A 15,014-nucleotide genomic window follows, 5' to 3' on the forward strand; every position below is an offset into this window, starting at 1 on the left:
GGAAAACCGTTAAAAATTCATTAAGCTTGTGTTCCGTGGAGCACACCTTGGGAAATGGCTGAACTGGAGCTTAGAAGTTAGTCCAGAGAGAATTTGCTCGCGGAAATAAGGATTTCAGCACTTTATTTTTCCCTCATGACAAATATTGATACTTTCATATGTTTAGTGGAACAGGCGACTTGACACTTTATGATGCTCAGCCAATTATACCCACGTAAAGCAAGTGGGCAGCCCGCAAATAAACCTAGCCCGTCTGCTGTTTACAAGGCGCACAAGGCCTCCCTGAGGCCTCCAGGGTCTGACGTGGGCAAGCACAGGGTGTTTGCCTCTCAGAGCTGCAGACCAGCACCAGCATAAATGACCTCTCTCTGAGGGAGGCGGAGGGGTCCCAGCTGGAATAAAACAGATTTTCTTACAGTCTGATAAAATTATGTTTAAAACCACTCTGCAAGCATTTTAATAAAAAAACGGATTGCTCTGAAACATGGCCGTTACTGGGCATATATGTTCCTGCATATTCATGGGGAAAGACGGCCGTGTTCCTTAGACTCACACCTATGTCTCCCTTGAGAATTTGCTACAGCAGTGATTTAGGAAAAGCAGCACTCTGGTGCCCCCTTAAACCTGCCCCTTGGACAAAATGACACTTGGGACTTGAGGCTCAGGTGGGGAGGCATTTGCTTTTGTTTGCCCGCAGAAGTTGTGTGCTTTTGAGTTTGGTCACATTTCAGCCTAAAACTCTGAAGTGTTTTTACTATTACAAAGTAGAGACAAAGGGATGGATCAGCGTTCAGAATACTTGATGGAAGAGAAGGTAGGTCTGGGCCTTTGGAAAGGAAGGCATTCTGAGTCATGGCCAGGTCTACAAGAGGAGATGGCATAATCCGTGACCAAGGTCATGGGTGGACAGGTGGGCAGTTAACAGTTCTGGACTTCTACCTGCTCTTAGGAAATGTCAAGCAAGTCAAAGGGGAAAAGCACCTGGACCTTCTGAGTCAATATTTCTAAAAGAGTCCAGTGATAGATGATAGATTCTCCCAAAGTTTCCCCAAACTGTCTATGCAGATAACTCTGAGAATCCCACATCCTGAGGAACACCTTTGATTTGTAGTGATAAGCTCAGGGAGAGAAACCTGAAGAAATAAATTGGAACTTAATAATGTAGTAGATTCTGATGGTTGTCAGATACTAAAAATTTTATGGAATTATTCTGTTCTACTTTTCTCTTTATTTGGCTTTACATGGTAGAATTAAAGGGCGCCAGTTGGTGAAATGTGCTGTTTATGGTGATATGAATAAAAGCTGATCATATACCCCTTAGATATCATTTCTCTGGGAAAAATTGGATTAGATTTTTGACGCACAGCATGTTTTCAAAGAAGGTAACCCACTAAAAGTGTTTGAAACCTACTTTATTTATGGATGATGATATGGTTCCAAATTACATGAGTGTAAACCCCATTTTGTTGAATCAGAGTACACTGTCGTTAATATTTATTTATGCTCCGCCATCTCTCCTTCTGGTCCTTAAGTTTATGATTTTTTAAAAATGTTGCAGTTGTACTGCATTTACAATTTGATTTCCTGTGTTCTTTTATTTATTTCTTTATTGAAGGTCACCAGAAGGGTTTTTCCCTTCTTAATTTTCTTTTTGAAAGTTTATTGTCAAGTTGGTTTCCATATAACACCCAGTGCTCATTCCCACAAGTGTCCTCCTCCATGACCATCACCCCCCTCCTGCTCCCCCCAAAGCATAATCTTAAAATTCATAATTTTAGACTCCCTAACATTCTGTTGTCCTTTCCCCAGTAAACATTTTGGATGCTTTAGTTACTTTAAATAATGACATGTGATGAACATCATTTATGTATGTATTGTATGTACATACTTATATGTTACATATATTTATTTTATTCACCTAGGATAGGTTACCAAAAATAGAACCACATACGAGATATAACTGTATTTAAGATTCTTTTTGTTTTATTTTTTAAGAGAGAGAGTGCATACATGTGCCAGCCAGGGAAAGGGGCAGAGGGGCAGCGGGAGAGAGAGAATATTAAGCAGGCTCCATACTCAGCATAGAGCCTGATGCAGGGCTTGATCCCACAGCCCTGGGATCATGGCCTGAGCCCAAAACAAGACTGAGCCACTCAGGTGCCCCAGCTTAAGATTCTTGATAAAGCCTTGCTGTTGTTTTTTTCCCAAAGGTTTCTTTTTTCTTTTTTTCTTTTTTATGTTTTATTTATTTCTGAGAGCGAGAGGGGGACAGCATGAGCCGGGGAGGGTCAGAGAGAGAGGGAGACAGAATCCAAAACAGGCTCCAGGCTCCGAGCTGGCAGTCAGCACAGAGCCCGATGCGGGACTGGAACCCACAAACCATGAGATCATGACCTGAGCTGAAGTCGGACGCTCAACCGACTGAGCCACCCAGGGGCCCCAAAGCCTTGCTGTTTTTGCCCAGCTCAGTGAGCCCTGTATAGACTGCTGTTAACCTCTGGTCCTTTACCATGCGTTAACCTGATACAACCTTATTCTTGTTGGGAACTCAGGCACATCCTTTATCTACTGTCCTAATGCTACCCCTTGGGGATGATTTTTTAATGGCTGCCATTTCCATTACCAAAAGCAAGCCGACCATCATCCCATTTTGTGTTGCCATAACCCCCTGTATTCTTCAGATTTCCAAGCTTGTTGGGAATTCTCAGTCAGTACTCAGTAAGACTCAGGTCAGAGATCTCAGTAGTGAACACGGAGCACAGGTAATGGTCACACCTGTTTTGTGCCTGGCTCACATTTCCGGGGACTCCCTCGGAAAGCAGGGTGCTGCCCCTTAGGTGCATTTTCAAGTGGTTTGTATTACACCTCCCAAGAGTCTGACCCTGAAAAGCAAGAGCATGCTTTCACCTACTGCCCTCCAATGTTGACCCAGTTTTTTAAAGTTCTCTTCCCAAAAGATTTCCTGTGTTTGAATCCTACAGGACTATAACAACTTTTTTTTTTTGTAAAATCCTTCCAAGTGGGTATTTTAAATCATGACATCGTTTTTTTTTTTTTAATGGAAGAAAGATAGGCTTTATTTAGTTGATAAATGCAAAAATGTGGCCATTTCAACATGAGCTAAATTCTTTTTTCACAAGTATCCATTATCCATGCTTGTCAACACATCAACCTGGGCAGGTGAGAAGAAAATCGTAAAAGAGCCAAAAAACAAACGAATGAGAACCAAAACCAGAACACCTCTCACCCAGTACCTTCTCTTCCTGGGTTGGGTTTGCAGAGAAGGCAGAGCAGCTGGCTTTTTAAAGCAGTAGATTTCTTAGCAATGTCTGGCTTCTGTACCCTTCCAGTCAGGCTATGCCTAAAATATAATCAAAGGGGACGCTGATACTGATGTAACGTTCCTAACGTACGCAGTCACCATTTTAGGGTCCTGGTAGTACCGACGTGAAAGCAATGTTCTGTGGTTTGCGGAAGTGATGGGAGAGAAACTGGTTCCACGTGAAGCCCCCACGGCCAAGGCTGCCTCTGTCGTGTGCTTGTGTATCCGTGTGTAACGCGCACACTCCCATCAGGACATGCAGGGCTTGCACACTGCCATTTACACGGCGGCACGTCCGGCCTTTCTGTCTCACACACCGTGAGGACATGGCCACGCGTCCCCGTGCCCGCTCACCTCCATGGAGAGAATTGTGCTGCCCACCAGCACCTGTAAACCCTGAGAAGTTTCGGTGTCCCCTTGTGACTATATGCCTCTGCCACCCAGGCTCCGCCTTATCACGTTTCCTGTTCCGTGACGGATCGTTGTATGAAATAGATCTGAAATCGCGGACCCTCAGTGGAACCCTCTTTTGGAGGGTAGCGGCTATATATCTCCCTTTTGTCTTGGGGAAGCTGTACACTTCCAGCCAACGATTCATACTTGGGCCTTAAACTGTATAAAATGACATCATGGAAAATACCTTGGGAGGTAGATTAAGCATTTCAACAGATACAGAACACCTTCTGCAAGCCACTGTACAATTAGTCCATTGTTCTGTACTTTAAACACACACACACACACACACACACACACAAAACTTTCCAGCACTGAAAAAGAAAGGCATTTGAAAAGGTATATTGAAAAAGCTTTTGCTCAGCTTAAGTTTGAGAAAGAAATGCCAAGAATTCAAGCCCCTGTCAGTCTGTCTGACTTGCTTTTTCATTTACTTTTTTTTTCTTTAACCCTTGATTTAGGAAAAAAACAAGCCACTGTAGTGATCGGTCAACATGTGGTTTTCCTGCGTCCGTGCATTCTCTAGGTCACGCAAAGCCGGATGTCCTCCTGACACTGCCGCCCAAATTGGCCCTCAGAACCATGGCTTCCCACAGGGATGGGAAGGCTTTGAACTGCATGTCTGATGTTCCCACCCTCTTTGGAAAAAGACAAGAAAAATACATAGGAGAATTAAGTTCTGGGCAGTGAGGCAGCAGGGGTTAGTTTGGCAGTGCAAATATCTTCCATTTTTATGGAGAATGGGTTCTTGATCTTCAAGTATGGTTGGAGGCATGGAGCCTGGGAATTAGTAATCACGTGGTGGGTTGACCATGGTCTTTACGGGCACACAGGAAAGAGGCTGTCCTGAACAGAAGAGTCAGGTCATCAGTAGAGCTGAGGGGGACTAACATGTCTGCTTGATGGTGCAACCAACAGACCACAAGAGGTCTTTTTCAGCAGCTTCCAGATCTTTCATTTGCCGTATTGCTCCCTCTGTTCTGAGGGAGAGGGGGGAAGAGGAAATAGGACTGGAATACTGAGTGAGCCTTAACTTTTGAAACCGTGTCAACAGAAGAAATTTGTCTGATTTTCTGAGTCTCAGAACATTCATCGCTCTCCTTTAGGAGCACAGATAAGTCTGGACTTGTCCTGTTACAGGTCTAGAATTCCCACCACCTGACTAAAGGCAGAGACATCAGACCAAGATTGTTTTGGCCATTTTGCCCCTGCTAGAAAGCCCTTTATCACATTCTTGGTGCAAACAGCTTATTTCTTCTTTCACCAAGAGCCCTGCTGAAGTCAAGGGTCTGTGCATCACAGGTGTACAAAGCAAAGATGTCCTTGTAATCCATCAGTAGAAAAATGACACCATCTGTTGGCAATGTCGAAAATGACATCGTGAAGATGTCGTTGAGGGTCAGGTGTTAAACCTGAGATTACAGGGAGGTCTGACTCTTTGTTGAGAAGACACGGATAGAACTAGAAAAAAATGATAGCTAATAAATTGCCTTCCAGATACTTCTTTTCAAACAGGTAAAATGTTTGTATGTATAAATCTCAGAATAGGAGGAAAAGAACAAACCAGGAATTGTTGCCCTAAGTTGAAGGTGACCATAAATAAACGAGTTTTTGTCATAAACTCGGTGGTATAATTTATGGAGGTACAAATAGATTTATAAGCCTGGGGGGGGGGAGGGGGNCTTGGTTCTTCCCATGGTAACCTAAAAATCCAATTCCCTATTAAACTGCAGTCTTCTTCAACCTCCAGTGTGTGCCCCCTGATTTCCATATTCATGAGGCCCGTAGGTATATTAAAAAAATAAAACAGAGACCCCCGTGTAACAGAAAAACTCGCCCATTCCTTTGACAGTGGATTTTCGGTTAATTTATGCAGGCCCCTTTGCACTTCAGCATTTTCCCCACTGGTTGCTAAGCAACGCTTTGAGTTACTGCGCATGCCTTTTTTATGATAACTGTCATTATGAATATTTTTTAATTATACAACTGGGACTGTGGATTAAAACAGCATATTGTCACTCATTCTTAGCCACAGCATTCTCCCACACTCCTGGAATCCCCTTCCGAGATTTACATGGCCGTGATTTCTGTTTTTCTTTTCTTTTATTTATTTATTTTTTTTGTATTTCTGCCTTCACAAAGGAAGTAGAGACTGCATCATAAGGGAAGCAAGAGTTTGGTGAAAAATGACCATTCCATACCTCACAAGCTACCATCTATCTGGATAGGCCAAGCCAGATATTAGCATCTTGAACCTAAATTGTGAATATCTTTGTGCCTTCCCCCATGTCTGCTTCTAATATTAAGTGATGTTAAAAGCTTCTAATGCTTTATAGACTGCTTTTCAAAGTTGTAAATTACTAAGCTTTTGTTGCTATTAAATTTGCTTGCAAATAAAGCTACCGTGAATTTGAGGGAAGGTCCTGCACTAATCCCAGAAACATGAGGCATCCACACTTGCTAAATATGTTTGTTCCCTTCTGCCCAAACGGCTCCTACCCACAGAAGTGCAGTTGGGCGAAATGAAGGGGGTCCTCTGGCAAATAATAATAAAGGTGCGTGTGGTTCACAGTATGTACAACACTCTGAAAGGAATAGCACAGAAAGACACAAAAAAGCTTTTCATTTGGGTTTCCAGAGTAATATTCTAACATACTATTTTCTGAATATACAGGGAGTTTGAAGACAAAGGAGTGTGGAAATAAAGCCATTGTAATTTTTTTTTTACCAACTCAATTATTATTCATTTTAAGAAATGGAGCTGTTAGTTGAAGAGGACAATTTAAATGTTTCTATCAAAAAGCAGAGATCTGTTCATTCTGAAAGAGGAACTCACAGTGGACTTCCCATATCATGTGTGACAGAAGTAGGGACCTAATGGCATTTTAATGTGATTTCGGAGTTAGCACAAGGAGTATTAGTCTCTACTATAGTTGTGGGGTTTTTCTTGGATTTAAGGGGCCCCATGTCTATAATACATGGGATGCAGTTTTTGGGGTTTTTTTTTTTAACATTTTCTGAAATACAAGCTTTCCTCAGTAAGTACGTGATCGCATATGTTTTTGTTTGTTTCCCTCTACCTTACAGTTCAGGGCGGCAGCTCAGTGAAGTCTTCATTCAGTTACCTTCAAGGAAAGAATTACCAGAATACTATGAATTAATTAGGAAGCCCGTGGATTTCAAGAAAATAAAGGTAGATATTTCATTTACAAACTTTATTTTAAAAAAAGAGTATGTTCACTGAAATGATTACAGTCAGGGCTTGGCGGTGGCATCCTGTCTGACCACCGTGGACCCCCCACTCCTCCTTCTAGGACTTGTCCCCAGAATGACTGCAATATCCTTGAGCCCTTACATGTATATTACTTTATCATGTCAAGAGCTCAGTGTGTTCTATTGCACTTATTTGAAGAAGTNTCTCTGTGAACAGCGCCCCCTAGAGCTGTGCAGTCCCGCATCCCAGGCACGGCGGTCTGCTGTGAAGACAAAGAGGGCAAATCAGGCTTCTTTTGGACCAAGTAATGGTTTTTTGCATTTCCCCCCTCCTTCCTCTTCTTTAACCTCTATTTTATCCAAAATTTGCATTAGGAAAGGATTCGTAATCACAAGTACCGGAGCCTGGGTGACCTGGAGAAAGATGTCATGCTTCTCTGTCACAATGCTCAGACGTTCAACTTGGAAGGATCCCAGGTGTGTGTCTTCAGTTGCATGAAAAACTCTTCACTTTAAATGTGCTTATGTGCTTTTAAGTGATCTGTTTCATTTTCTACTATTCGAACCGCTGCTACTCCCCCGCCCAGGGGGCAGAATCAAAAATGAGAAATAAAAGCCTACATTGTACACGAGTATGTAAGTAAATTGAGGCTTTGGCTCTTTCAAATTAAGGCCAGCCTCTGTACCAGAGCTGTGCCGTAGCTCCTATTTATGCTTCCCTTCAAGGCTTGGCTTCTAATTGGGATTGAAATTCAAGGAAATCACTTAGCGTAATGCTTCAAGGCTAGAGGTACAGTTTTCTGCTTTTGTAGAGACTGTGTACTTGATTATACCTCACCTTCGTTTTTCCGACCATAACCTTGCATCAGGAAGTGAAAATACTATGATTTAAAACAAACAAAAAAAAGGTGCATATAGAAAAAAGAACCATTGCCTCTAATTGCTTACAGAACATGCTTATCAAACCAACTGTAGTGAAGAACTCCCCTTTCCCACTGTCAGCAAGTCTTAAAGTGTACAAGTCCGTGAGTGATACTCAGTTGATTAAAATAACTAGGGAGAGGGTTCTCTCATAATTATGTCTCAATTCTGCTCCCTTTTGTAAGCACCCTGTTTTCTCTTCTCTGTATTTCTGACCTAATGCTCTCGTATCACCAAGAGAGGAGAGATCGGCGTGTCTTCCAAGCAGTACAGTGTTAAGCCACCATTCAGTTTCTTAAGCTTCTTTCCTGATCTTTTTTTTTAATCTTCATGTCCATTCCAATCATTAAACTGGAGAACAAGAGAACCCTCACATGGGCCTTTTATGAAAAGACTGTACGTTNTGTAGTTTTCTAAGTATTTTGTGTTGCCACAGTTGTGAGGGTATCTTACAGAAGTCTACCCTTCCCTAAGTGAGTGCACAGGCACATACACAATGTCCACCACAACTGGACTTTTTCTCTGTGAGACTGTGTGTGTCTTTATTGGAGTCCAGCGTTTTCCTGTTGGGTTCCCCACAGGCATAAAAGCTAACACTGGTGTTTCTGATAGGACTCATGTATAGTGAAGCGCGCTGTGCCGGGAGGAAGAGCACACTGCGGGCTGTGATTGTGAGTCCTCAGCTTGTAGTTTCTAACTGGTGCCCCTGTGACCCTTCAGATCTATGAAGACTCGATCGTCTTACAGTCTGTGTTTAAGAGCGCTCGGCAGAAAATTGCCAAAGAGGAAGAGAGTGAGGACGAGAGCAACGAGGAGGAGGAGGAGGAAGATGAAGAGGAGTCCGAGTCGGAGGGTAAGCCCAGGCATGTGTTTCCGCCACTTCTGTGTCTCTTGTCACCTGCACAGATGTTCCCACAGATGCTAGCAAAACAGATGCTTGAGTCCACCGTTCCGTGGTCTCCTGTGTCCTTGCTGGGCAACCTCAGGCAGTGTGCTTAACCCTGTTCAAGGTCACTTTCCTTCCCTACAAAACTGAGGTACAAGAAACACCCCAGATGCATGCAGAGAGCTTAGCATACAGCCAGGCTCATAGCAGATGCTCACTGAATGTTGTCTTTGAAAAATTAGAGTCGTGTACATTTTCTACCAACTGCTAATGACACCTGTCATGAGCACCGTGGCTCTAGTCTGAAAGGACTGACAGAGTGTTGATTCCTAGGCACCCCCGCCCCCCGCGTTTCTGATAACCTGTGTTGGGGCTTGAGTGTCTCTAACACTTTCCTAGGAAATCCTGGTGCTGTGGGGGCCCAGGAACACACTGTGAGAATCCTAATCTTAGGAAGTAATTGTTAAAATGAGTTGGAAATAAGGTCCATTTTATCCATCATAGGTCCAGTAGCGATCCTGTCTTGATTTAAAATTTTGGTATTTTGTTCATGGATTGATTTTTGGCATTAGCGTCAAGGTTTTCAAATACTACATTAGCATGTTTATCTCGATTACTTAGTTTTGGTGCCTTGAGAAATTTTTTTAAGTTCTTATTTTTACCTCCAGAAAAGTTAACATACAGTGTTCCATTAGCTTCAGGTATACAATATAGTGATTCAGCAGCTCTTTACCTTCCTCAGTGCTTCTTACGATAAGTGGGAACTTTAATCCCCATCATCTTTTTCCCCCATTCCCCCCTAACCCCTTCCCTCTGGTGACCATCAGTTTGTTCTTCTCTGTAGTTAAGAGTCTGTTTCTTGGTTTGTCTTTTTCCTTTGCTTGTTTTGTTTTTGTTTCTTTAATATTTTTTTTTTATAGTTTGTATTTATTTTTGAAACAGAGACAGCCTGAGCGGGGGAGGGACAGAGAGAATGGGAGAGACAGAATCTGAAACGGCTCCAGGCTCTGAGCTGCCTGCACAGAACCCAATGTGAGGCTTGAACTCACAAACCTTGAGATCATGACCTGAGCTGAAGTCAGATGCTTAACCAACAGAGCCACCCAGACACCCCTTTTTTTGTTTCTTAAATTCCACATGTGAATGACATAATATGGTATTTGTCTTTCTCTGACTTACTTAATTTAGCATAATACTCTCTAGCTCCATCCATGTCATGGTAAAGTTTATTTTTTATGGCTGAGTAATATTTCTGTGTGTGTGTGTATGTGTATCAAATCTTCCTTACTGAGAAAATTTGCACTCAAGGCAAATACCTCTTTTGTGGCAGCTTCATCCTAGATGCCTTCAAAAGTCTAAACTTGATTACTTAATTATGTTCTCACCCATACCTCCTCTCCAAGTAATTAACCTCCATAGTGTATGGTCTTCTGTGTAAAACAGTACAGGTATACTTCAGTTTTTTATTAGATTTCCTCCTCATTACGAACTTAGTACAGACAACTTGGAAAATATTTTTTTAACAAAGGAAAATTTATAATCCCATTACCTAGTATACATTTAACATTTTGGGTATTGGCCTTCCAATTTTTTTCTATATATATTTTCTTTATAAAACCACAACACACTGATAGTATAATTTTTCTGTATTATGAACATTTTCCCATAGTGCATTAATACAGCAATATCTATTAACATTCATTAATGAGTCGAACAAAATATATCAATATCACCCTAAATAACAATGTCTTGAAAGCTTTTACCCAAAAATCAGTGCAAACATTTTTCAAACCTCTGATTCCTGCCTATGCCCCACAGAACGGAGCCCCTATCTCTGTCAGCCGTGTGTTTAAGGGCCTATGTCCCCACACCCACATCTCTTCTCCACGACCTTCTCTTCAATGATTCTCTTACTAACTTCAGTTTTTCAGTTTTGTGGTGATTCCCTAGCGTTGACGATGGAGGTCTACACAGCTTAGCTTAGGTCGGCATTTCCGGATTTTAGAGCCACATTTCTAGTCTGTTTTCAAATACCTCTTGGCCCCATCAGTTACAGAGCTCTCTGGAGACTTGGCATATTCACCTTCTACGGCTGTTATTCCAACCCACCACCCATGTAGTGGCTTAACACAACCCATATGTAGTACCTCACAATTCTGTAGGTCACAGTGTGCTGTGGGCCTCTCTGGACCAAAGTCAAGGTGTCCATGGGATGCATTCCTCACTGGAGGCAAGAACCCATTTCCTGTGCGTCCTTCTGTTGCTGCAGCTCTTTGACCCTCTTTTCTGTCTCCTCTCGTACTTTTTTTTTTTTTTTAACTGAAGATACAATAACATGTTAGTTTCCGGTGTACAGTGTAAGGATTCTACATTCGTATACATTGCAAAATGATCACAGTAAGTCTGGTTAATATTAATCACCATGGGGCCCCTGGCTGGCCCAGTCGGTTAAGCTTCCAACTCTTGGTTTCAGTTCAGGTCACGATCTCCCTGGTTGTGGGTTCAAGCCCTGCATCGGGCTCAGTGCTGAGAGTGTGGAGCCTGCTTGGGATTCTCTGTATCCCTTCCTCTCTCTCTTTCAAAATAAATAAATTTTAAAAACTTAAAAAATATATATCTATCACACAAATAGTTACAAATGTTTTCTTTTGCAGAGAACATACAAGATCTGCTTTCTTAGCAAATGCCACCACAAATAGAGTATTATTAATGACAGTCACCATGCGTTATTTATAACCCCTGCATTATTTATTTCAAATCTGGAAGCTGTACCTTCCAACCCCTTTCACTCACCCTCCAGCCCCTACTTCTGGCAACCAGCCTCAGGGAGTTCTTTGGTTTTCTTTTTAGGAATTCACATTTAAGTAAGATCATAGGGTTATTTATCTTCTTCATTTTACTTGGTATAATGCCCTCTGGGTCCATCCATATTGTGAGAAATGGCAAAATTTCCTATTTATGGTGGAATAATATTTCACTACACACACACACACACACACACACACACCACATTCTCTCTTCTCACCCATCAATGGATGCAGGTTATTTTCAAACCTTGACTGTAAGTCACACCGCATTGAACATGGGCGTTCAAACACCGTTTTTGATTTAGTGTTATTTTCTTCATGTAAACTCCACAGTTGGGATTGCCAGATATAAGGTCTATTTTAGTTTTTTAGGAACCTCTGTACAGTTTTCCATAGTGACTGCACAAATTTACATTCCCACCAACAGGATACAAGGGTCCCCTTTTCTCTGCATCCTCACCAATACCTTTTACCTTTGGTCTTTTGGATACCAGCCATTTTAAGAGGTGCAAGGTGACCGGTCATTGTAGTTTTGATTCACATTTCCTTGGTGATGAGTGATACTGAGCACCTTTTCATATACTTGTTGGCCATCTGTATATGTCTTTGGGAAAATATCGATTCAAGGTTTTTTTGCCCATTCTTTTAATTGGGTTGTTATGCTACTGAATGATAGAAGATCTCACGTATTCTGAATATTAACTCCTGAACAGATAAGATTTGTGCCTATTTTCTCCCATTCACTAGGTCGCTTTTTCATCTGATATAGTCACCCTTGCTTATTTTTTGCTTTTGTTGGCAATGAGTTTTCGGATCTAACACCATAAAGACAAATGTCAAGGAGCTCCCTGCTGGGGTTTTCTTCTAGGAGTTTTACTGTTTCAGGTCTTGTGCTCAAGTCTTTAATCCACATGGAGATAAATTTGTGTGGTGTTAAGATAGTGATCCAGTTTCATTTTTCTGCATGTGGCTGTCCAGTTTTCCCAACACCATTTACTGAAGAGACTGGCCCTTCACCATTGTACATTCTTGGCTCCTTTGTTGTAAATTGACCATATCTTTGCTTCACCTCTGGGCTCTTGATGCTGTTCCATTGATCTATATGTTTTTAATGCCAATACCATTCTGTTTGGATTGCTATAGCTTTATGATACAGTTTGAAATCAGGGAGTGTGATACTTCCAGCTTTGTTTTTTTCCTCAAGATTGTTTGGGCTACTCTGGATCGTTTGTGGTATCATACCAATTTTAGGGGACTATTCTATCTCTGCGAAAAATGCCATTGGAATTTTGATAGATTGCATTGGAATCTACAGGTTGCTGTGGGTAGTATGGGCATGTTAATAGTGTTATTTTTGCCAGTTGATAACACAAATATTTTTTCATTTGTTTCATTAATATTGGATAGTTTTCAGGTTATACATCTTTTACCTCCTTGGTTAAATTTGTTAAAATACCTAAATTTGGTATTTTATTCTGTTTGAGGCAATTGTAAATGGAATAGTTTTAATTTGTTTCTGAAAGCTCATCAGTAGTGTTTAGAAATACAAAAGATTTCACTTAATTCTTTGATTAACATATTTGAAGTTTGGAGGGTTTTCTATATATATTATCACCTGCAATTAGTGATAGTTTTCTTTTTTCCCAACTTGGGTGCGTTTTCCTTTTCTTGCCTAACTGGCCTGGATAGGACTTCCATTACTCTGATGAATAAAAGTGGCAAGATGGGGTGCCTGGGTGGCTTAGTCGGTTAAGCATCCGACTTTCGCTTAGGTCATGATCTCGTGGTTCGTGGGTTCGAGCCCCGCGTCGGGCTCTGTGCTGACTGCCAGCTCAGAGCCTGGAGCCTGTTTCAGAGTCTGTGACTCCCTCTCTCTCTGAGCCCCCCCCTGCTCACGCTGTCTCTCTCTCTCCTAGAAATAAATAAAAATATTAAAAAAAAAAAAAGTGGCAAGAGTGGGCATCCTTGTTTTTGTTTGTGATCTTACAGGAAAAGCTTCCAGCTTTTCTCCATTGGGTATGCTGGTCATATATAGCCTTCATTATGTTGAGTTACGTTCCTTCTACATGCACTTTGTTGAGAGTTTCTGTCATAAGTGGATATTGCACTTTGTCAAATGCTTTTTCGACATCTATTGAGATGATCATGATTTTTATCCTTTGCTTTGTTAATGTGGTGTATCACATTTGTTGATTTGTGATTTGAACTATCGTTGCATGCCCAGAATAAATCCCTCTTGAGCGTGGGGTATGATTCTTTTAATGTATTGTTGAATTTGTACACTAATATTTTGTTGAGGATTTTTGCATCTATGTTCATCAGGGATATTGGCCTATGAAATTCTTTGCCTGTGGCATCGTTGTCCGGTTTTGGTATTCAGGTAATGCTGGCCTTGGAAAATGAGTTTGTAAGTGTTTCTTTGAAACTTTCTGTTTTGGAAGAGTTTGAGAGGATTGGTATTCATTCTTCTTTGAACATTTGGTAGAATTCACCAGTGAGGCTATGTGGACCCAGACTTCTGTTAGTTGGGAGGTATTTGATTACTGATTTGATCTCCTTAGATCAATAGATCTGTTCATATTTTCTTTTTAGGACTCAGTCTGGATAGGTTTTATATTTCTAGGAATTTATCCATTTCTTCTAGGTCATCAAATTTGTTGGCATATAATTAATTGTTCACAATACTCTCTTATGATCTTGTGGTATCAATTATGACTTCTCTTCAATCTCTGATTCTGTGACCTCTTCTTTTTTCGTGATGAATGTGGCTAAAAGTTTGCCAATTTTGTTTTTCTTACAAAGAACCAGCTTTTAATTTGATATTTTCTACTGCCTTTTTACCCTCTATTTGATTTATTTCTGCTCCAATCTTTATTATCTCCTCTCTACTAACTTTGGACTTGGTTTGTTCTTTTTCTAGTTCCTTGAGATGTAAAAGTAAATTGAGATTTTTTCTTCTTTCTTGATGCTCCATTTATTGTCATGAACTTCCCTCTTAGATCTGCTTTTGCTGCCTAAGTTTTGGTATGCTGGTTATTCAGTAACATTGTTTAATCTCCACATGTGTGAATTTCCAGTTTTCTTATAATTGATTTCTATTTTCATACCATTGTGGTCAGAAAAGATGCTTTGATATTTCAGTCTTCTTAAGTTCACTATTTTTGAGAGAAAGAGGTGGAGAAGGGCCGAGAGAGGAGGCACAGAGCCTGACACGGGGCTTGAACCCACAAGCCATGAGATCATGACCTGAGCCAAAGTTGGACGCTTAACCAACTGAGCATGTCTAATCTTTCCATTATGGGTGTCATTTTTACTTTCTTTCATCAATGTCCTACAGTTCTTTGGTTACATTCACCCCCAGGTATTTCATTTCTTTTTTTGACGCAGTTGTAGGTAGCACTGTTTCCTAAAT

General features: G+C 41.1%; 1 protein-coding gene across 1 annotated transcript in view; it reads left to right on the top strand.

The window, feature by feature from the left end:
* The window catches only part of SMARCA2 (SWI/SNF related BAF chromatin remodeling complex subunit ATPase 2), a 176,602-nt gene that overhangs the window by 152,595 nt on the left and 8,993 nt on the right, over window positions 1–15,014 (top strand). Inside the window, exons 32-34 of the mRNA XM_077759300.1 lie at window positions 6,863–6,968; window positions 7,364–7,465; window positions 8,630–8,762. Coding sequence (XP_077615426.1) covers window positions 6,863–6,968; window positions 7,364–7,465; window positions 8,630–8,762 — 341 coding nt within the window. The remainder of the gene's footprint in view (window positions 1–6,862; window positions 6,969–7,363; window positions 7,466–8,629; window positions 8,763–15,014) is intronic.

Source organism: Crocuta crocuta, unplaced genomic scaffold, assembly GCF_008692635.1.
Source record: "Crocuta crocuta isolate KB4526 unplaced genomic scaffold, BGI_CrCroc_1.0 scaffold41, whole genome shotgun sequence".
In the NCBI taxonomy this organism is placed as follows: domain Eukaryota; kingdom Metazoa; phylum Chordata; class Mammalia; order Carnivora; family Hyaenidae; genus Crocuta; species Crocuta crocuta.